We start from the raw sequence: 23,881 nt of genomic DNA on the forward strand, positions 1-23,881 counted from the left end.
AAAAAAAAAATGTAGCAGCACAATGTTTTGAAAAAAGGATAAAACTTTTGAGATGCGGATGAAAAAATTGCCCCAAAGGCCATAAAAAAAAAAAAAAAACATTTCCAGTAAAATTCAAACAAATAAAGACATTTTCTTGAGCAGAAACTTAAAAAGAATGAAAATAAAAACAAAAACGACATATTTATATATCTCATGTATCCCAACCCACCCAATGCTACACTGAGGGCTGCTCACCCTCCCAGTCGTCGATCAATCAGGGAAGAAGACTTCACAACAGCAGGCACGTGAACGGGCTCGACGCCCCAACCTATGCCCTCAACACACCTCATTCCTTATTCGTCCGCTCTCCCCGGCCTTTGTCACGCAACACAGCGGACGGGACAAAAGCAGGGGCGAGGATCCACCTCGACGCTGATTCAGGGCCAGATTTGTAAGTTCCCCACACAGCCGCAGCAGCAGCGCTGGGGAAGCTGGCCCGCCGTCAGCCGTCAAGGTGGATGGTTCAAAATAAAAAAAAAAAAAATTGAATAAAGTAAATCATATATTGCGGAGCTGGATGGCCTGTGTGGCCGGGGACAGGCACACAGGGCACGTAGCCTCTGGACCCTGGCATATCTGGGTGGCACAATCGAAACAGAAAAGGTTATGGCCACAGGGAACCAAGGCAGCGATCACCTGGTTATCCATACAGTGGATGCATATCTCCTGTCCTCTCCCGGCTACTCCCAGGCCGGCGCGGTAGGACAGGGAGGACTCGGGGGGCGAGGATGACGAGGCGGTGCTTTCGCTGGAAGAGGAAAAGGCCGAGCTGTAGGAAGGGAACCTGTGGGCGTCGAGGGTCCCCGCTGAGCCGAAGGGGCCCCGGAGGACCCGCTGGGCCTGAGGGTGCTCCAGAGCTTCAGTCCCCGGGAAGGTGGGAGAGAGGCGGGGCGTTCCTGGCTGACTGGTCTGAAAAGGTCAACAGAAAAGAAAAAACCAAAAAAAAAAAAAAAAAAGTTGTTAAACAACTTCAGTAGTAGAAAACTGGCTGAGAGCAATTCTTTCAACTTTCCTGGAGGTAAACCTAAGAGTTTGAGATTATAAACAGGTGACTGTGGTGATGTATTTGACTATAGTTAAACATCTATAGTCTCTCCGGCTGTCACTCGACCACAGTGTGACTGCTGCACCGGGCTGCAGTTACTACCAGCCAACGGAAATAAAAGGTGTGATGATCACAGCAACATCAACACAATGGTCAGAACGTGCTCCGGCTTTTTACCTCTTTGGGAATTTCACAATTATCTACTTCCAAACCGAATTTTTCCTCCACATAGATGTAACAATAACGATAGCTCAGTTGTTGGTTTAGTGAATAGATAAATTGTGTATAGATACAAAGATTGTTGACAGAAGACATCGATGACTTACAGGATAACGTTGGTACTTTTGTGTGGATTCGGACATTATGCAGGCAAACTTACCGTCAAACTCAAATTCATAAAACAAACATCGTCCAGTGCATTAAAGACAGCTGAAATTTTCATCTTCAGATAATGTCAGTCATTTGAGGAGTTTGATAGTTTGCTCTTATTTGAATCAACTGCACCATCTGTCAACACTTCTTGCTTGCCGTTTCAAATAGATGACAATTACATGTTGTAAAAAATAAATCACAAGCAATAACATGTCAATAGAAGTTATTTAACTTCAATAAATGTACCAACAGCTCATCATACGGGTGTCTTTGACGTCAACCAGACGTCATTTTACTCATATTTTGTTGATTTGATGAGAATGGCATGAGTTTTTTTTTTTTTAATTAAAAGTGTCAGTTTGTGTTTTAGTTTCTCCAAACAGCCTGGTTGGTCATTCCAGCATCTTTTAGATGCTTTCATGCCACACTCTTTCAATGTTTTTCTTTACACAAAGGGAGAAGAGTTTGATGAGCATACACATGGAAACACCCAGAAAGCAAACAGCTTTGCTTGAACAGTCATGGCACTACCAGCCACCTCATCTGACATGGACACCAGTGCCAGTATTAAATTACAGTAAGACAAAACAGAGAACTGGTTGATATATTACCCATTTAGAAAACGGTCTCTACACGAGATCCTCAAAATGGCCACAATCAAAGCTTGGAGAGGAATGCCAGTTAATTTTCATTATGAATTCCCATTGCATCAAACAAAACCAAAAACTGGTTGAATTGATGCTTATTTTTTTAATCTTTTGTGTAATGTTACATAGAAGTTGAACGTATGTTCTTTAGTGTCAGTGTACAAGACCACGGATGGTGCGGCCCTGTTGATTTACACCCACCTGAGGCTGGTGAGCGTCGAAGGCCTGGAGAGACTGGTGTTCCAGAAAAGGGCTCCAGATGTGAGGCTGTGCAGCAGAGTGTGAGGCAGTGGAAATGGTCAACGGGTCAAATCCTGAGGAGGAGCCTCCGCTTCCCAGGCTGATCAGCTCCTCAGACCCCACAGGAACGAGGCTCTCGCCGAACCAGAAACTTCCACTGCCGCCACTGTTGTTGTTGTTGTTGTTATTGTTGTTGTTGTTGTTGTTGTTAGTGTTGGCATTAAACGCACAGGTGGGGCTGAAATCAGACAGCTGGTTCCCGTTCCCGCTGCCGTAAAACGAATCGGCCGAGCTGGAGCCGCTGCCCAGGGAGCTGGAGCTGTCGTTGCGGTAGGTGGAAGACATCTTGATGCTGCTGTTGATATTGCTGTTGACTCGCTGAGTACCGTTGATGTTGAGTGGCAGCAGGCCGCCGCTGCCCGGCGATGACGCGCCTGCGTGGAGCCACCCGGCCTCCCCCAGCCCGGCCGGCGCCGCCGAGGTCTCGAAGCTGACGTCTGTGCCGTTGAACTGAAAATCGTTGTTGTCCACGCCCGGAGCCTCGATGCCCCCGCAGGTGCCGGTGCGGAGGGCAATGTGCGCCTCGATCTCCTCTCTGGCTCGGTCCACGTTCTCGGGCATCCCGGTGACCTCGAACACCGGCTCTTTGTCGCGACTGGGCGTCACTATGTAGGTGTGAGTCTGCTGCTGGATGCGTTTGATGGTTGCCCCTGAAAGAACAAATGTTCATTTTTGTCACATTGTTACATGAAGATATCTAATTACAATCAATGACATGCCTGATATTATAAACTTCATCGCCACAAACAGTTATCGGACCAGTCTGACTGCTGCTGGAGGAAGCTGAGCTGTTCAGTAAGTTACAGCCCTGAGCTGCAGGTTGTCCTGGTGACTCACCTGGCTCAAGCCCAGATTCCACTGAATTCCTGCCTTCTATAGAAACCACATCAAACATTACTGATCCAAAGAAGAAAAAAAAACAGACATATTTGAGAAAAGATCATAATTAATTCTTGAGGTAAATGCAAATTTACAGAAGTGCAAAAGGTAGTAAATGTAATTGTTATGATATGTTAAAATACCAGAGATTCAGAGGAGTTCAGATTTGGCCTCAGCAGTGCAGTGGCACATGGTTGAGAGCTGCTGCAGTTCAATTTACAAATCAACCCCAGGCTTCCCGACACCGAGGTGGTAATGTCAACAGGGCAAGGGGTCAAAGACTCTCTGAGAGCAAAATGTAACCTTCTGCTATGCGCAGACACACTAAGAGGCAGAAAGCAACTCAAGACAATTTGCAAGTTCCCGAAAGAGCTTCATTTTACACACACGAGAAAGGATTTTTTTTTTTAATGACAAGCTATACTACAAAACAATTCTTAAAATTTACTTTGAAGAAGTTTGAGGAGAGTTTATTTGTCTTAACACGACAGGTTACAGTGCAAATTGTCAAACTGCAAGTTATCAGTTCCATCCTTCATACTGTGTTACCAGTCAATGTGGCACTGAATTAATGTCTGTTAAAATAAACAATACAGAATTTGTTTTGAATAAGAATTTGACTGTTTGTACATTAAGAGGCTCCACTATGGTGGAGTCTCTTGTCTCTCTGTATCAAGCTGGTGCATTGTACTTCAGATTTCTTGCTTCCTTAAACAATCCAAAAACAAATTTAAGGTAACTGGCAACTCTAAATGCTCTTAGGTATGCATATAAGTGTTTGGGAACATCTGTCTTTTTGCCTTTTCATTGGAGACATGTCCAGAGTGTATCCTACCTTCATCTACAGTCAGCTCGAATCAGATAAACCATCTCATGACCCAAAGTTGGAGACGGCGGTATATAAGTAAAATTATGTTACATCTGACCCAGAAATGCATTTATCAGCAGGAAATAAACTTGGTGCCTTCCCATTCAGAGTGGCATTCAAAAATATAACAAAAAAAGAACTACTGATTAAAATCAAAATGTTAAAGCCATTTAAATAAATTCTGATTGAAAATATATTTTGGGTATAACATGTCAACTTTATCAACATTTCAACTTTTGTCTGAGCATTCATACTTTGTTGAAAAATGCCATTTCATTCGTAATGCTTTGATTTCACTTTTAGTTACAATCAAAAACTAAATGTTAAAACTTGAATCTTCTTTAAGCTAAAATAAACAAAAAAGCTAAAGAAAAAAATCATTCTCCTTGTATTTTTCCACCTAACCAGGCCTTAACTTGCAGCCCGAGCAGTAGCATGAATACAAAATAATAAAGACTCACCTTTGGGGCCTACAACCAGCCCCACGACCCGATACGGCACCCGCACCTGAAGAAATGGAAGAACACAAGGTTAGCTTGCATACTTTGACTATCTATCATGATTTCACTTCATGAAAATGTGACTTATAACTATACTAACCTGAATGGTTGTCTGTCCAGGCAGTGCAGGGGTCCCGAGACCACTCCCAGCGGGCAGAGGGCCGGTTTTGTTTCGAGAGGCTCTGATGAGGGAGAAGTGCTCCGCCGCTGAGAGGATCTCCCTCTTGGCCATGGCCACGTCTTCTTTGCGTCCAGTCACAACAAAGACGGGCTGCTCGCCTCTCACCGGTGTCTTGATGTAGGTGTTGGTCTTGGCTCGCAGTGCTTTGATCTTGCAGCCTGTCGGGGGACAAGCCATAAAACATTCATTCCTAAAACTCACTACATGACAAAGACATAACAAACTTTCCAGTTCAGGAGAACCAATAAAAGTTTATGACACGTGTGATTTAGGTTTCCAGTCATTGATGGCATATAAAAGTAGCATAGCTTATAAATTAAATATTCCTTTCAGCCGTGGTTGAGAGTCCAACATCATTACCAGAGCCATTTCCTGTTGTTGTCAACACTGCAGAGTGAGCACCCTCCCCCAGGCTGCTGGTCAACAACACCAAGTAACTCTCCCCAGCCCTGCTGCCGGCCCTTGTAAACTTTATGTGAGCCACAGACAGCAGAGACAAAAGAGATGTGTTTAAAACAGATATGTGTTAGATTCAAACACATAGTGCGGGTTTTTTTTTTTTTTTTTTTGTCTTGTCATCGAGATGGCTGTAACCCGCAGCTGATGTGGCAGAGCTGTGGTGAGCAGCAACACTGCTCTTTATGTTTCACCCTCCGAGACAAAGCACGACCAGGCACGGCTGACAGCAAGGCGCTATCAAAGCATCCTGATTGAGACGGGCCATCACAGCTTGATCACATCACATCACGATTATCGAAATATATATGTTTATTTATTTATATTTAAGTGATGTAAACTTTTTTGAGTGAGGGTGTTGTTGACCCAGTTAGCATGCTAGGCTAGCTGCTTCCATGCTAACATCAACTACAGAAGCTAAACATGCTATAAACATGGTTTACTTTCTAGTTCAAAGCAATTGACATGTTTGAAACTCTAAAAATATAAAATAACTAAGCAATATCAGAAAGATACGGTCAGAAAATATATGGTAAATGTGAAAATAGCGTGAAGGCAAGGGAAGGATGACAATAAGTTAGTATTTGGAACAAACCGGAAGTTAGCCTCCGAATGGTGGGTTAAGATGGAATTTAAGGGAAAACTCTAAACAAAGGAAAAAAGACATTTTACCACCATATTAGTTTTAAAAATCAAGAACCAATAAAGCATATCTGGACTACATAAATCATCATACCAAGCAATGTCCCTTTTCATTTATAAACCTGAAGAAAATCTAACTTTTTAGTGTGTGAAAAGCAACTCAAATTAGAGTTAATGAAAACTTGGGAAAAAAATATACTCTTTACTTTGCATTTTAATCAATGCCATGAAAGGTTCAACCTATTGCAAATAATAGAGTTCTGATTGTAAGTCCCCATTCAGAAACTACGTGTTTTTTTCCTGTTAATTGTGATTTTGGAAGTTATCTGGGATTTTCAAAAATGTATAAAATGGGTTTCGGGAACCAGTAGTGCCACAGTTAACGAATGTAGTGTTTTACAACACAGGTGTGTAAAAATAAAGAATCGTGCAGTTCATTACTTTTCTCTTAACTTTTCCCTTAACTGAGGTAAGCGAGTGTCGAATCAGAGACCAACTTCAATATCGTTTTAGCTTTGCTAAGTAAATTCATTAAAACATTTACAAATAACATTTTATAAACGCTAACAATCTGAACATATTTACTTTGTATCGAGTTCTTTTCTGCTGCTTAAACTATCAACCAAGCAAGTTTAGTGGGAACAACAGGCTAGCGCTGTAACATTCGCTCCCATTCTGCTGGAACCCTCCGGAGGCTGCACTCACCCTGGCGACCCACGATCTCCGCGACGTGCTCGGAGCTCGGCACGGCCACACACTCGGTCGTGTTCACGCTCTTTCTCCGAGTCAGGAGCGATGGCTCGGCCTCGTAGCCCGACTCCCCGTACACGCCGGACGGTAGCATCGCCATGCTGTTAGCCGGCGGTAAGGCGCTGCCGCCGCTGACCGCGGGATCGTCCCGCTCCTCTCCGCTGTATAACAAAACTGTCTCGACGTGCTCCAGCCCGGGCGTCAGGTGTGGGTGGCGGTGGGCCTGCGCCAGCAGAGAGCCCCCGGTGCAGCCCGGAGGATCGGCGGCTCCAACTTCTCCCTCCTCGTCCTCGGGCGCTGCCGTTTTGTTGGCTTCATCTCCGGAGGGCGGCCGATGCAGGGGCAGGGGCTTCAGGTCGAGGACCGTACCGAGCAGGCTGAAGTGACTCACCGGGGGCAGCTGCTGCTGTTGTTGTTGGTGATGATGGTGGTGGTGGTGGTGGAGGGAGACGCTGTCGTCCGCTTGTTCGGGGGTCTGGCTCTGGGTGTCGTGGTGCTCTTCGAGGCCCATACCGGCGAAAGCGTGCACTAGCGGCGGTGGGACCTCGGACTCTCCCTCATCGGCCTCCAGCAAAGACGTGCTGCTCGGCATGATGCTGAACCCCCGACGTACTGCCGTTGAGCGCGGAGCGATGGAAAGGACGACTTAAATGCTCTTTTGTTTACAGAAAATATGGAGCATCCGGCGCCTCCAGTTACTTGAAGTGTGTCTTTTGTTGTGTCTCAGCTCCCCATGCAGCCCTCCCGTCCCGACTCTGTAATCCCGTTTAGCTAGATCGCGCGAGACTTCGGTTTTGGAGTCGGAAGACGCGCTGAAGGCGCATCCTGCAGCAGGCGCGCCCTATCCGGACACTTCAGTTCTGTATTTACTCAGAATTAGATGTCCCGTTCAGTGAGTGAATTTTAGCGAGACCGCAGAATAGATACTTTGGTATTTACACTGTACTAGCGGAGATCAAGAGAAACCAGCAGAGTGTTTCCATTTATTTCACGTATGGTGCGTGAAAACGCTGCAGGGAAAGGGTAGGGCAACACATGCCAGTACATTTGTACTGTTTATTTGTTTCATTTGCTTTTTAACCACACCATCATGACAGGCAACATCATTCTGTTTTTGTTCATCTTTATCATCCAAAGTGGAAAGAACACAGGTGACATGAGCTATGGGAAATGTATAAAAATATATATAAATAATTTTAACCCCCTCCCCTTTTTTTTTTTAAATAAAAATTACAGGGGTTGTTACTCATCGGGCTGTATGTGCATGCCTTTAGACCTGCCTGCTTATTATCCTGATCCTGGAAACTGCCTGAAAGCTATTATTTAACTCAAAGCAAGACCTTAGAGAGATACAAAAAAAAAAAAAAAAAAAACGCCCATTAGCAACTTGCCTGGTCTTTTACTTTATATGGAGGTCTGTATGAATAATTGCATCTGTATGGGAAAGACGTGGCAGTATGACCAATATTAATCATCTTTTGTAAATAAAAACCTGCAGTTCAAGTTAATTGGCTATTCTAAATTGGTCATGTGAATGTAGGTGACTGCTTATCTTTGTCTTTTGATGAGATGGCAAACTATTAGGGGTGCCAAAAGGACGAGGTAACCTAAACATACAGCAGAGATTTGACAGTCACAATTCTAAAATCTGAATCCGGATGATCATCTGTGATTATATGTGTTGGACCATAGATGGTGTTGGACAAGCAACATCAGTCAACAAAGCTCTTTTCCTTGCAGGTTCCAGACATTATATATTAGTGTACCAATTGTTACCAAGTGTGGTAACACCTTATATATGACCACTCTAACACTACCCTGACACAGTTATGTGAATCATACCGCTCCATTACTGCAGCATTTGTCAAATATTTTATTTACTTGTTAATGTCGCTTCTGCAGTCTGGTATGATTGTCTGTAGAACTTTATTAGCCAGATACACAATAACCCAAAGCAATTTGCAAGTTTTTTGTTATTTGTCTTGATCTCAGTTGCTTATATACATTTCAAATGATCGTTCATTAATCTTCTCCAAAAATTATAAAACGTTGTCTCTGATTCTGATTATGTAGTGAATAAACTAGCTACAACACCACTGACTGGTTGGTTTGGATATTCCATAATGTGACGTTCATTATTTTTGTAATGGTTTACTTTTACAATATAATGCTCAACAATTTGTGTTGGTGTAGATATTCAAGTTCTGAACTTCTATAAAACAGCGTTGAGTATGCGTTGAGGCTGATCCTCTTTCCAGGTGACTGAGTAAACGACCAAAAACTAATGTGATGCCTCCATTGTGCTCAAAGGAGTTCTCCATCTTACCATCAGACACTCGCAGCGACTGCACCTGTTCAGTAAGCAGTAGGGGCTGTCTCTCTCAGTAAGAGAATAAGGATGTTTCGTCCCAGTAATAGTCTGTTTGCCTAAAATACCTTCAAGTGAATAAGCATGTGGTAAAATATTAGGAAACCGTTTAGAGTGCCCGCTCATCCCGGCCACGTTGGATATTTTTATAATGAGACGCTTCTATCGCCAGGCGTGTGGACGCAGCCCATGTGATCTCACAAGCGCACCATTCCTACTTATTTCAACCAATGGCAGCAGGCGTAGGGCGGGGCTTGGGCAGGTAAGGAGCCAATGGGATGTTACGTTGGGTACACGTCACGTAGCATTAGTCACATCCGGGTGAGGACTTTGGGGTGAGTAGGTTTCTCTCACAGAGACACGATGATGAATTAATAAATGTTCGTCTTCAAATGCATTTGAGCCCAAGTGATAACGATTACGTTCAACACACATGGATACACTACCCGTAGAAAATGTTAGAGATCCCACGCCGCCTCATATCTGTAAATATAACGACGAATAGCTGTGTAGTTAGCTATAAGCTAACATTTTAATGTCCGGGTTCGCTCCGTCGCCGTTTCCGTCTTCCCGGTTCTGGATTTAGTGGAGTGTCTGCCGGTGTTTGTGTCGGCAGGTTTCCCTGCGAGGCTGTTGGCTGTCGATGTCCAGGATGTGCCGATCGGTCCGGGTGTTGCTGCAGGTGCTGTGGGCCCAGCTGCTCTGTGGGTGGGTGCTCAGCTCGGAGCTAACTTTTGAGCTGCCGGACAACGCGAAGCAGTGTTTCTACGAAGACATCATCATCGGCACAAAGTGCACGCTGGAGTTTCAGGTACTGACCACTGCGTTATGAGGGCGTCGGTTTTTAAGTTGTGCTGTAAAAGATGGATATCTATCCCTGGTCTTGATGTCTGGTGACTTTACATTCTCTTTGAAGCACTCGGGACTTTAAACAGCTGTTAGTGGTGTCTCTCTTGTAATAGCTGATTTTAAATATGCTATATTATATATAAGTGAGTACTACCAAAAAGAATGTATTTTTGGTTGTTAACAGTTTTTTTTTTCTTTTACATTTGTTCTTATCATAGATGAGGCGCATGGAAAGTAATTCCTGCATTCCTATCTGGCACATTGCCCTTTTCACTTTTTCCCACCTCTGCTGTGTTTTCATCTTAAGTCCTTGTCCCTTTTTTTAGTCAGTTATGTGAATGGGGTCGGGTTCAAACTGGGTGATCAAGTTACCTCTTCATTATTGGTAATCCATCTTCAATTGATGTTAATTATACGTTGTACATCTCCGAAATACTATTTTTTTCTTTTAGGAGTTTGACTTCCTATCTAATTTAAGAAAGAGGTGGTGAGATGTACAGCGTGGCAGCCTTTAGCTGGCGATATAGCACTAATAATTATGTCAACTTAATATTAGGACTTTTAAAACACCAAGTGATTTACCCTGAATTTGTTTGGCTATGATACAAAAGATTTCTTTCATGCTGCTCAGTCAAACAGTGACAGATATAAATTAATCCTCATAGATAAGACAACAGCACTCATTCTTAATGTAAATTCAGTGCCTGTTATAATTTTGTAACAAAATAACATTTTTGCCCACCCACCCACCACAAGCCTTCAGTGTGGTGACAAGATGATATGATTGAGGTCATGATCACTCAATTCTAACATTCTTCCGTCATCTTTGTCATGTTCGTGTTACAAATTGAGAAAATATTGTGATTTTTGTTCCTAAAGGAGTAGCTGCTCTGTCATTTGGATTATTAGGTGGTGACCGGTGGACATTATGACGTAGACTGTCGTCTGGAGGATCCAGACAGCACTACACTGTACAAGGAGATGAAGAAGCAGTACGACAGCTTCACATTCACAGCAGCCAAGAACGGCACCTACAAGTTCTGCTTCAGCAACGAGTTCTCAACCTTCACACACAAGACGGTTTACTTCGACTTCCAGGTCGGCGATGACCCTCCGCTCTTCCCCAATGAGAACAGGGTCACTGCTCTCACTCAGGTAAGCTACTTATGTATGTATGCGTAAGGGAAGCAGAATTTGTTACAACAGAGAAAGCTGTATTAAACGTAATGTCTAATTCTGAGGGTTAAAGGGATAATGACACAAGTGTGTTTAGTTGCTGAAATCCTGAAATTATAATGCTCTGTAATAACTAGAGTGTCACACCTATAAAGGGCTTATAACAAAGTCACAGTGAAGTAAAACTTTTTTTAAAATCAGCAGCCAGAACAATGTTCGATTGTGCTGGGTTTTTTTTTTTTTTTTTTGCTCAAAGCTGCACATGCTTGAAATACAAAAAACAATGTTTCTTTATTTCGTGTCATTCTGGACTAATAAGGCACATATTTAAAACAGAGTGGATTTTTATCATATTTTGACCCAACACAGCATAAGTCCATCCTATAAAAACTGCAGAACTAAATGAATAAATGTGTTATTGACGCTGGCTTCTTTGATCTGCATTTCAAGATGGAATCAGCTTGCGTGTCCATTCATGAGGCTCTAAAGTCAGTCATCGACTACCAGACACACTTCCGCCTCCGGGAAGCCCAGGGACGCAGCCGGGCAGAGGACCTCAACACCCGCGTTGCATTCTGGTCAATTGGAGAAGCCATTATCCTCCTGGTGGTCAGCATCAGCCAGGTGGTGCTGCTGAGAAGTTTCTTCTCTGACAAGAAGACGACGACAACGCGCGTTGGATCGTAACAGCCTCTGACCTCTGGGATGTGATTCTTTACTTTCTCATCTGTACCTGGGTTCATTGTTCATCGAGTGGGTAAGAACAGCAGCGCTGATTGGAAGTCGGATCATATCAAACTGCCAGATTATACAATCTGACAGGTCGTGCTCATTCAGCGCTGCTGTTCTTAGAAAACGTATGCAAGCTGTCTTCGGGATAAAGTTGTGTTTGAAAGTGTTTTTTTTTTTCTGGATATGATATTAACTGAAGGAATACTTGACCGTGTTCCTTGTAACTCTGTATTTGAAGCCGTTCAATCTCTGGCCATACAGTTGAAGCAAATCTCAAGTAATTTGAATATTTGAAATTATTTCTAAATGTGACGTGCTGTCGCTCTTTTTTTGTTTCCCTTTCCACCCAAACTATTTCGTACATCTATCTCTATCATCTGTACCATTATTTTCAGCCATCACTTTGACATAAGCGTAACAGTAAAAGTTGGAATTAGGTTTAAAATAATCTACAGATGTTTGTTTTTTTACTGCAGAACACAGTCTATAAAACCACACTCATAATGCAAAGATTGTTTGCTCCACAAAACTTGTACCTGCTTATTGAGAAAAAAATATTTTTTTCTTTATTAAACCACTGTTAATTGGGAAAAAGGAGATATTTTGTTTGCTTTTATCTGCTTTGTCAAAGTTTTCTAGAGGGAGTAAACTGCACACAGTAGGTCAAAGGTTAGTTTGAAAGTGGATTGAAATAGTGAACGTAGATATAATTTCTCTTGAGCGACTGCAGCCCTTAAAAGAGAGAGTTCAATTTTGCATGTCTGTTTCCATTTGATTTTGTTACACACTGAGGTGAACAATCTGTCCAATTTGGCCACATGAAGGTGATATTATCAGAAATTTGGGATCACAAGGTGTTGCTGCTCTCTTTCACGTTTGACTTGGAGGAAAAATAATGTACGAAAAATCATCTTTAAAAACAGCTCATCTGTGTTTAGGTGGCAATTCCTACAGTTTAATTAGCAGTAGCTCCGTTTTGCTTTGTTGAAAACTATTCTGCTGTTCAGTTTAATATGTAAGAATTTATTTATCTCGTAGGCTCACGTTGTCTTTTTGGTTTGGTTTTTGGTTTTATACAGCGCTGTTGTGAAATTCATGTTGTGAAAAATACTGCTTAGAGAAAAAAATAATGGCATTCATTCGGATTTGTAGTTCTAATCTGGTGTTTTATCCCCTCACTGACTGACAGGAAGTAAAACTTAACAGCTTTTAACGCCTGTATCTGCTATTACTGTATTTTGCTTTTTTTTTTCCTCTCAATTGTTTGTTTTGTAGAAAGAGAAGATTTTTAACAAGCTGACCGTGTTTTCAGCGGAGGTTCACTTTGTGGGAAAATCAGCACGCATGTCCTGTCCTCTTGTTAGCTGTACGTACTGGTAAATTTGCTTGCGTCACGCTGACTTGCAAAAATCTGACTGTCATTTCAGTACTCGCTCAATAGCCTAATGTGTGGAACACCCAAGACTGAAAGCTGACATGCACAATGTTCTCTGAACACGTCAATTACCGTCGCTGAGATTAGACGGTTAATTTGTCATGAATGTAACTTTGTATGTTTTTGACAAAGACGAACTAACCCCAAACACACCTAAAGAGACCAAAAACATGCTTTTATTGATTTTAACGCATTATGTTGAACTTCAAGATTCAAAGTTTAGATTTTTCATGAACATTAAATGACTATAAATAATTGTAACCGTTCATTTTAACTGCTTCTTTTGTTGTTTCTCCTCTCGCCACGTGTTTGCCGTCTGGTTTGGTATGTGTTGCAATGCTGGCATTTCCCTGAGGTCTTTGTGCTGACAGGTCACTTTTGGACTTAAATTCAATGGGAACGTGTTAAGTTATTGGGATGGCTGAATAAACTTTCTGTTTCAGTGTGGAACAATGTACTTCTCTCGTCATTTTTAACACATTTGTCAGTAAGGCATGGATAAAATGTCTGTTGAAATTCCCTTCAGCGGAAGTTGAAGTTTAGGTATGTAGGATAGGTGGTGTCTCGGGTGGTGGTCATGAATCACAAAGTATTTGCCGAGAGCTTTGATTATAATTACAGTGATGCTTTTTCCTTGCCTACGCAAATGAAGACAGACTAACTACTAGAGTGATTCACCATTCTGCGCAATGAAAACTGCATGCTGGGACGAGTTGGGTTGCTTGAGTAGGTGCACATTCAGGGAAACAGACATCGAAGGGGCATCATTCCTGTTTTAACGCAATTTTTAATGGTATTTGTTAACCTAAATATTTCTCATCATGCTGAGGTCAGTCAATGTTGAGGACAGCACAAACGCAATGTGATAGCATTAAAAATCTTGTATTCTTCTGGAAGTCATCCAGAGGCCAGCCAACACTGGGCAAAAGGCAGAATTGGCTGCTAGTCCATAACAGAAAAGGAGGGAATATGATGTCAAATATTCAGGTGATTTATGAAAAATATATGGCAAAACTCTGCATTCAGCATTAATGAAGAATTGATATCAAAAACAACTGGGTGATAAAGTTTCGGTTTTTTTTCAAGTGGCTTTTAAATAGGTTATATGGTTTGCCTGTCCCCTATTGCCTACATGTTCTAAAATACAATGTTAGAAGCAGCAAATAACAAAAAGTCACAAAAAAGTATCGAAGTCATATTTTATTGTATTTGAACCAGAGTATTTTCTTCATGTATATGATTTGATTCTAGATTTAGTAAACTCTAGACCATGTTTTATCGACTGAGAATGCCCAGATTTTGGATTAATGATCCACCATTTTGATCTGCATCTTTTTTCCTGATATGTTTTTGTCCAATTAAGAAAAATTCTGCCTTTCTTTTCTATTTGTTCACAAAGCAAATTGTTTCAGTGTAATTTTGACCTCAGTTTTGTTTGACTGAGACATACATTCAAGTGTGGATATTTTAACTGAATTGAAATAAGATGCAAGAGATAAAAGTGTTTTTACTCAAGGTTTTTTTTTAAGCAATAGAAATGTAAAAGAATATTAAGTATTACTTCCATTTCTGCCTCCACTTAATCATCCTCTAGGGGGCGACATAACCAAAGCCGTCACAGCCAGCAGGACATATTTCAGATTGCCCCGCGATGCAGCAGGAACAGATGACGCATTTTCCATTTGTCTTTTGTCATTAGTTTCCAGGAATGTGAAAACTGTTTCTGTCTTTCTTATTGATTTTATCATTTTTAAGTTTCTACTGAAAGAATAGACCGGGGTGCTCCAGCAAAAGCTTTGATCCCCTTCTTGTTTCCTATTGGCTGCTTGGTAGGGAAACCCGGGCTGTGATTGGGCGCTCCCGCCGTCAATCATCCGCCCAGCGGAGAAAAAGACTGCGTTGGGTTTGTGATTTGACAGAAACTGAGTCGTGATCATCCGGTCCAGCCGTGGGTGGTTAGCCTTCCCTATTTACCTTCCCCTGCGCCGAGATTACTGCCGTGCCATCTCGTCGAGGACTGCCTACATGGACGCTATTATTGGTGTTTTCGGGGGGTAACGCATGCCGATGTGCGTCTTTGTGAGCGTGGGATTGAGACGGCTCGGATAGCGGGGATATCCCCCAGTCTGTTCGGCCAAACAAGAGACCGATCGTCGTTTTTTTCCTCCTCTTTTTTTTCCAGGCTAAAGCTAGCGGGTGGGGGTGGATTTCTATCTGTACGGCCTTAGGAGAGCATTTAAAAATATAACGCCGCGGGAGCAACGAAATGTGGCTCGACGATGGCAAGCCAAAGAGGCAGATGCGATGAGGGAGGGCTTCTCGGAAGAGGAGAGGTGTCGCTGGACAAGTTTCGGCCGGGTGCAAAGTAGTTGAGCTAAAGCGGAGCTAGTCGGTTAGCTCGATCGATCGAGGAAGTTGACGAGCCAGCCTGCTAACACGGCGACAAATGTTTTATTGGACCAAGGGTCGCCTCAAAAGTCTCGTTATTCTTTTTAAACTTTTGAAAGCGGGAGTTCACTAAATTGCAAAATCGCTGCTGTTTGTTAATCGGAATCATCTAATCGGTTTCCCGTTAGCTTCAAAGTGAGAGCCGATTGTAAACAAAGGGTCCCGGACTCCACCTGTCCACAGCGGAGACCCCTCCACCGGTCTCACCGTCCCACGGACAAAGGGTTAATATCTTATTTAACCGTGTCGGCGACTCTCAGAGATGGATTTAAAGACGGCGGTGTTCAACGCGGCCAGGGACGGGAAGCTCCGGCTGCTCCAGAAACTGCTGGAGAACAAAGATGGACACGAGGTGACCAAGCTAATGGGCGAGAAGACCAACGGAGCCACCCCGCTCCTCATGGCTGCCCGCTACGGACACCTGGACCTGGTGGAGTACCTGCTGGAGTGCTGCAGCGCTCCGGTTGAGGTCGGAGGGTCGGTGAACTTTGACGGGGAGACCATCGAGGGGGCGCCCCCTTTGTGGGCGGCCTCCGCGGCGGGACACCTAAAGGTGGTCCAGTCCCTGCTGGGCCACGGGGCTTCGGTCAACAGCACCACGCTGACCAACTCCACTCCCCTCCGGGCGGCCTGCTTCGACGGCCACTTGGACATTGTCAAGTACCTGGTGGAGCACAAAGCTGACCTGGAAGTGGCCAACAGACACGGGCACACGTGTCTCATGATTTCCTGCTACAAGGGGCACAAGGAGATCGCGCAGTACCTGCTGGAGAAAGGCGCCGATGTCAACAGGAAGAGTGTGAAAGGTATGTTATCAAACACCGCGTGGCACGCCTCGGAGGTTATTGCTGCCCAAAGTCTTTGTTCCACAGCAAATGTTTGGGTTTCAGCCAGTCCATCACTGTGTTTTTCTCCCTTAAACTGAGCCAGGGCAATTCAAATCAAAATACATCTGAGTTCTGGTCAGTAAGGATTTACCTCCAGAAAGAATGTTATGCTGAATATACAATTGAAGAGTCTTTGTTTGGCAGTAATACAACCCTAAATAGTGTATCCTAGCTTTCATTCCAGATCCTGAGGAAGATCTGGAGGTACAGTAGAAAGAAAGATTGATTCAAATGTTTGTCCCCATTGCTATGGTGGCAAAGCTAAGAAAAGCTGAACATATTTGATATAAATACAGCAAGATATCGGCTGTGCAGTCATTTGCATATGTGTGTATGGAGCGACTCAACATTAAAATATGAACTTCTGGTTCAACAGTAGGAAAAACTTCCTGCTAGCTACGTCAGGTTTGATGCATTTGTCTGGGTGTGTCTGATAAATGATGCTCTCCTTTGAACACATTTAAGTCTGAAGAAATGAGTGGTTTAGGCAGTGACATATGGCATGATTTATTAAAGATTATGGTTTTCCTCCATGAAGTCCATGTGGTCAATGATACACAACTGAGCATTGAGTGTTTGGTTGTCCCTTGATGAGATACAGAAGCCAAAATTAGTTTGCAATAATGACTATGTGGCTCTCAAAAGTGAAATGCCTCAAGCTTTGTGCACCATTGTTACATCCTCTGAACATTTCCTCCAAGTGATCACTCCCAAAACATGGTTGTTTTAGTTGTAGTTCATCCTTTGCTCACCTGAGTCTGTTTGTCTATTTTCTGACTCAATAACAACAAAAGACATGATGTCAAAGTTCAGTCATTGTAAAAACCCGTGCGATGTGTTATCTCTTTTACAATCGACTTCAGCCAATAAAGTGAGTGTATCATTAGCTCCAGATGAGGTCATGATAAGTTTTGAGTGCAGAGGGTTCCTTGATTGCAAGAAGATAGAACCTGTATAAACACAGCTTATTGAAGTCATTGTTAAAAACTGTTTGCTTTCACGTAGCAGAGTCAAACCAACTTCAGAATTTTCCAAAACAGGAGATCTTGTGTTGATGAAGCAAGGTGGGAAAGCAGGTTCGGGTGGAGATGAGCTCAAAGCGTCAAAGCAATAGCTGGGTGAATCATGATTAAGATGCAACAAGTTGTCATACGTTCAAAAAAAAAGTTGTATTTGAGTGTGAGGAATTCTTCCAGTACACAAACTGTATGTAAGGTTCTCTCCCTCTGTGGAATTAAGCTAACCTAATTTCTTGTTTGGATGTCTATCAAGAGTGTTCCGACTAATCCCCGGGCTTGGAGAGGTTTTCTGAGTTGCTGGTTAACTTGTTTTGTTTGTGCAAATGAGTTTGTCATCCGGGCAAACAAAGCTCCAGCATATGTTACATTCTTATTTAAAAGCTGTGTCATGTTGGGTGCGAGCAGGTTTAAGGGAAAGCCCAGAAGAAGCATTGTGAATATACATAATATACATAATATAAGAACATAATATACATAAGAACAGCATGACACAGCACTTCTTTTGGGCTGTATTGTATTTATTTATTTATTTATTTTCCTGACCATTTTCGTATTTTGACCATCGAATACAACATTACTTGAATTTGTTAAGATTGGGAAGAAATTTTAAGACAAACATCCAGTGTTATATGTGCAAGTTTGGACAAGCTGAGCTATTTTGTTTGGGAGTGATTGTTTCACGGAGCTCAAAGTACGAGGAGAAGGAAGTGGGTTTGATTTTTAACAAGTTTGTGTTAAAATTTAATCAGTTTAGGGGAAACTTCTCATTCAAATATTAAACTCCAGTGTTGTTCCCAATCTGCTTGACTTTCCTTCAAACATACAGTCCCAGTAAAAATAGTTCTTGTTGGGCAACCTTAAACAGTCAGGCTTGACGATGATATAAAGTTCCAATGCAGAGACTGAAATTGGCAGTTTTTGAAGCATGAATTCACACATCAGAGTTGAATATGTGCTGCGCTGTATTGTTTTGATGGCTTTATAGAAAGCCACAGTGTGGATTGCAGTCTCACAAGCTTTCGCCCACAATGCGGCACGCCCACCAAGTGAGAGCAAACAGGTTGGACTGTTTTAAAGTCACAGAGCAAGACAGACCCGAGCTTAAAGCTTTTTGTTTCTCCTTGCCATGTCAGCTCTCTCACTGTGGAGTTTCATTGAAAGTGTTCTCTCGTGAATTTATGCCAGAGCTGTGGAAATCCTGACTTATTATTTCTTTATCTGATTGCATGTTTGGAACGATGTGACTTGTGATCATGACGTATCTTTCTGGAATCACTGGCTGAATAAATCGCTCGTGGCAACATCCGCAGAAATTTTTCCATCAGCCTTTTCAGATGTTTGGAGCATAACAAAAAAGGTTTCTTCGCGCTTCATTGCATCATATCAGGAAGTCCTCCTTCAAAATATTTTTATAGATGAACACAGCATTGTTCAAACACACGCTAGTCCTCTGCAGGGTGTTTCGTTTTTTTGTTGTTGCGAATCTGTGTATTGGGTGTAAGACTTGTCCTGCCTGCAGGAAACACGGCGCTTCACGACTGTGCCGAGTCGGGCAGCTTGGAGATCATGCGGATGCTGCTGCAGTTCGGAGCGTCCATGGAGCAGGACGGATACGGGATGACGCCGCTGCTCTCGGCCAGCGTCACCGGCCACACAAACATCGTAGACTACCTAACGACGCACCAGCAGGTCCGATTCGCTATCGGCCGTCTCTCTGCTCAGATGATGCGTTTTTATATTTGAGCAATAATAATTAAATTAGTTTTCTTTCTTCTGCTCTATAGACGAGTCACATGGAACGCATTGATGCCCTGGAGCTGTTGGGAGCCACGTTTGTCGATAAGAAAAGAGATTTGCTTGGGGCTTTAAAATATTGGAAGAGAGCCATGGACCTGCGGTACACAGACAGCAACAACGTCGTCCAGAAACCAGAACCCAAACAGCTGATCATGGCATACGACTATGCCAGGGAGGTGAGTCCTTCCTCCTCTCTAGCACTTTCCTAAACCTTCCTGGGCAGTTTATAGAATTTGATTACATTAAAATAGGTTTTACTGTTTCTGATTTAGTCAAATTTTGGTCAAATTGTTTATAAAACACACTCTGCAGTTTCGTTTTTGCCATGAAGAGATGTTCCATTTAAGGTAGAAATGCTGAGCCTGGAAACTGGGCCATCCTAACCAGAGGGTATCGCTGTTCTCTTGATCGTTTTCCAGGTGACAAACGCAGAAGAACTGGACGGGCTGATATCTGACCCAGATGAGATGCGCATGCAGGCTCTGCTCATCCGAGAGAGAATCCTCGGCCCGCAGCACCCCGACACGTCCTACTACATCCGGTATCGAGGGGCCGTCTACGCCGACTCTGGAAACTTTGAGCGCTGCATCAATCTGTGGAAGTACGCTCTGGACATGCAGCAGAGCAACCTGGACCCTCTCAGCCCCATGACGGCCTCCAGCCTCTTGTCGTTCGCGGAGCTCTTCTCTTTCATGCTCCAGGACCGGGCCAAGGGGCTCCTGGGGACATCGGTGTCATTTGAGGACCTGATGGGAATCCTATCCAAGAGTGTGTTGGAAATTGAGCGAGCGGTCAAACCACACGGACCAATGCCTCCTGACCCCACTCAGCTCAGCAAGGCCCTCTCAATAATCCTGCACCTCATTTGTCTGTTGGAGAAGGTGCCGTGTACCGCCGAGCAGGACCACTTCAAGAAGGAAACCATCTACAGGTGTGTGGCTCTGTCAAGTTGGACACTGTGTCCAGATTGATCCGCACTGTCTTCGCCTCACTGAGAATCACAATGAGGTCCATTGTCCTTATGCGTTAATTACTTCAGTTGTTTTCACTGAAATTCACATCTTTCTTCACATTCAGGTTCCTGAAGCTCCATCCGTGTGGTAAGAACGGCTACAGCCCGCTGCACCTGGCCGTCGACCGCAACACCACCTGTGTGGGCCGCTATCCTGTCTGCAAGTTCCCCTCCCTCACTGTTGCGTCGATTCTCCTGGAGTGTGGCGCAGATGTTAACAGTAGAGATGAAGACAATAACAGGTTTGATTTTTATTATTTATTTTTTTTTTAGTTCGAGCTCCTTTGGTTGTAATCTTTTTTTTTTTTTTTTTTTTTTTTTTTTTTGACGTCTGACAACAAACCTCTAAAGCTGCCGCTAACTAATCGTATGAAACGGAAGTTATATAATGAACGTGGAAGCTCATGCCAGTCCTTTTGTCCGTGTCCCTTCCAGTCCCCTGCACATAGCGGCGTCCAACGGACACCCCGACATCATGAACCTGCTGATCTCCTGCGGGAGCCACTTCGACAGCACCAACGCCTTCAAGCAGACGGCCTGCGACATGCTGGACGAGAAGGAGCTGGCCAGGAACGTCATCCAGCCCATCAACCACACTACTCTGCAGTGCCTGGCCGCCAGGGCCATCATCAAGCACAGCCTCGACTACCGGGGAAACATCCCCGAGAAACTGGAGGCCTTCGTCCTGCTCCACAGATAATGACCGGGAAGGAGCAGAGGAGACTGCCGGGTGGGGGTGAAAGGAAGGAGAAAAAAAACGTGTGGGAAGAGTGGATGTGTGTAATTGCACATTATAGATAAACACCTGGCGCAGAAAATCTTTTTAAAGACTAAAGAGACAATTATGTGGGCTTATTTGCAAATCAATATACTTGGAGATTCGTGTGCACAGAAACTGTCCTGGATGGACTGAAACCTGGTCGGATTCAGAGGAGTCGGAATTTTTTTTTTCCTCCTCTGTGGAAAAACCACTGTGTGCTCTGTATGGATGGATTTGGAGCCGTGGGCAACATGGACAGTATCACCAGATGAACTCGGCAAAAGGGTTTACGAATTTTTTTTATTTTATTTTTTTTTTTGATCGAGAGGAGGAAAAAAAAAAACTTTTTGCATATTCCACATTGCTATTTATTAAATGAAACTTGAGAGATTTTTCTCCATGCTGGCTCCGGCCCAGTCTCAATATTGCCTGCTTCGCTCTCCTCAAAGCAAGAGTTGAGGCACCTCTATACATGCTGGGACTTCAGGTTATACCTTTTTTTTTTTTTTTTTTTGTGGTTATCCCATCACTGTTGCCAACAGTCATGGACCCTTCCTCAGTCATGAATTGGTTGATTTTTTTTTTTTTTTTTTTTTTTTTTTTTACTTTTACAGAAACATGTAGTTTATTTTTGTCATGCAAATCTGAATATCTGCCAAGTGAAGTGATTTCTGGACTCTTTTTTTTTTTTTTTTTTTTTTTTTCCCCCCACTTTAGAGTGAAACAAAGCTTTACAAAGAAGGGTTTGATGAGTGCGAACACCATAAGTGCTTTATTCTTCCTATGCACAGGCTAGGCTGTTGGAAAAGAGAGACTGTTGTATTCTGTGCCGGCACTTGTCTGTGCAATATTCTCTCATGAGTTTTTGTGTTTACCTCATTGCTGCCGTTTTTTTTTTCCTTCGGCATCCACCTGCTTCAGTCCGAGAGGCCGGGGGGGATGCAAAACTATCTCACTGATTGTTGACAGAGGAGCGAATGAGTGTGTGTGAGACTGCGTGTGTGTGCATATGCATCCCACACAGTGTTTGTTGTATGCAGCGTGTGTTTTTGTTTTTTTGTTTTGTTTTTTTTTTAATATATAAAGCTTACACAGATTGAGGACAGGGGTTCAGTTTAGTGGTGCTTGTTTGGGATTCCGTAGTATTCGTGACTGCCACTAAACACCACGATGGCCAAAAAGTCCACAACCACTGGGGGAGCGCAGGCTTGTACACAGAAGTGACCTCTTAACGTTCATATATGGCCGACATTTAAATGCCACCTTCGTGATTTTTAAATTAGGAAAGAAAAAAACAAAAGACAGTTAGGGTATCACCTGTGGGTCCCACTGTGCTGCTGCAGTTTATCAGCCGGCCAATCACTGCAGACGACTTCTCTTCACAGCGAGGGTCGGTCCCTTCATTTCTCCAACCGGTGTCCAATTACTCGAGAGGAAATGATCGGGACTGATTAAGTAAAGCTTTGTGAATTATCTTGTTTGCACATTAGCTTTTAGACGTGTGGGTTGAGAGAGAGAGAGAGAGAGAGAAAAAAAAGGGCTTTTCATAATTTGTTAGAATTTCATATTGCAGTTTATTTAACCTGACCGTTCACAAACAGACAGAGAAAAATGTATGAGGACTCCCAGGGCAACTTGGTTTGATTCTGCACTTTACTACAGCGGAGTTTTAAGATTTGATATGGCATTAATCAAGTTCATGTCTTAACCAGTTTGACAATAAAACCCATGTTGCACTTGTGCCTTTGTGCTCATGTCTTCATTTCAGGATCCGTTTGTATTTTTCATCAGTTTATGGAAGTTCAGAGGTCGTTCAAGAGATGAAGAAATCTTTTTACAACCGTGCAAGCTGCTACATTTATATTTCATTGGTGTAGTTTATCATGGTCTGTTTAGAATGAAAACGTTTCCAAACTACATAATTTATTGGAGAAATTACAATTTTTCTGAAAGAAGGAGCTGGTTTGGGTCCTGCTGAGGCTTGAAGGCCTTTGCATCTGAATTATGTTTGCATTTTTCCCTTGTGTTTCAGCGCTTTTCTTCCTGCACTTTTATTATTAAAAAAAAAACAGTGACCCTAATTGGTGACTATAAATTGCCATTTGATGTAGACGCGTTCGCATGTGACTATCTCTTTATTTTGGCCAAGTAAAAGTACATCCTGTCCCGGGTCCACAGCCGGCACAGATCTGGATAAATTAGTACAGCAGGTGGACGATTACTTGAGAGACTCACCAGTTTATGATGATATACTAGTGGTTACAAATGACCAAAAACTCAAAGCCAGGGCAGCCGTGAAGGAGTTTACATTTTCCAGGTCGACTCCATGTTCCTGCTGGGTTTGACCTCAGCCGCTGAGCAGTGGACTCACTCCAGATATCTGAGCTGCAGAGCGTTACTCTGAAGATCCCTCTGCGCTGGAGAGGGTCCAGAAAGCCTTTGACGCAGCAGGAGGGGGGCTGCTCGTCCTATCCAGTCACTTCTGAGAACTACCCCAAATAAAAACCGGCAGGCTTACGGCTTGTTTGTTCAATGCCTGTTGCCTAAAGACAACTTGAAAATGCTTTCTCTGGTTTCCTTTTGACCTGCAGCTCCATCCTAAGCATCCTTTTCGCTTCATAGTCGTCTCTCCTCCACATATGACCGAACTGTATCCGAGATCTCACATTCCTCCCAAATACTAAAGTATTAACCATCCCTCCAAGTTAGTTGTTGA

General features: G+C 43.2%; 3 protein-coding genes across 3 annotated transcripts; 2 read left to right on the forward strand and 1 right to left on the reverse strand.

Annotated features, from left to right (window-relative positions):
- Positions 1–89: 89 nt before the first annotated feature.
- mex3c (mex-3 RNA binding family member C) lies at positions 90–7,470 on the reverse strand. The gene is made up of 5 exons (XM_030105294.1): positions 6,638–7,470; positions 4,754–4,992; positions 4,615–4,660; positions 2,308–3,056; positions 90–951 (listed from the first exon to the last, which is right to left on the reverse strand). Exons 1-5 carry the CDS (start codon positions 7,272–7,274, stop codon positions 541–543), a joined length of 2,082 nt encoding a protein of 693 aa, XP_029961154.1. The 5' UTR covers positions 7,275–7,470; the 3' UTR covers positions 90–540.
- Positions 7,471–9,313: 1,843 nt separating this feature from the next.
- On the forward strand, positions 9,314–13,689 carry tmed7 (transmembrane p24 trafficking protein 7). The gene is made up of 4 exons (XM_030105268.1): positions 9,314–9,385; positions 9,667–9,861; positions 10,809–11,054; positions 11,526–13,689. The coding sequence occupies exons 2-4, from the start codon at positions 9,694–9,696 to the stop codon at positions 11,760–11,762; spliced, it is 651 nt and encodes a 216-aa protein (XP_029961128.1). The 5' UTR covers positions 9,314–9,385; positions 9,667–9,693; the 3' UTR covers positions 11,763–13,689.
- A 1,485-nt stretch (positions 13,690–15,174) lies between these two features.
- Positions 15,175–22,903, forward strand: fem1c (fem-1 homolog c). Its single transcript, XM_030105145.1, has 6 exons — positions 15,175–16,496; positions 19,116–19,285; positions 19,381–19,569; positions 19,813–20,324; positions 20,471–20,647; positions 20,841–22,903. The coding sequence occupies exons 1-6, from the start codon at positions 15,953–15,955 to the stop codon at positions 21,103–21,105; spliced, it is 1,857 nt and encodes a 618-aa protein (XP_029961005.1). The 5' UTR covers positions 15,175–15,952; the 3' UTR covers positions 21,106–22,903.
- The last annotated feature ends 978 nt before the right edge of the window (positions 22,904–23,881 follow it).

This window comes from Salarias fasciatus, chromosome 12, assembly GCF_902148845.1.
Source record: "Salarias fasciatus chromosome 12, fSalaFa1.1, whole genome shotgun sequence".
NCBI classification, from domain to species: Eukaryota; Metazoa; Chordata; class Actinopteri; order Blenniiformes; family Blenniidae; genus Salarias; species Salarias fasciatus.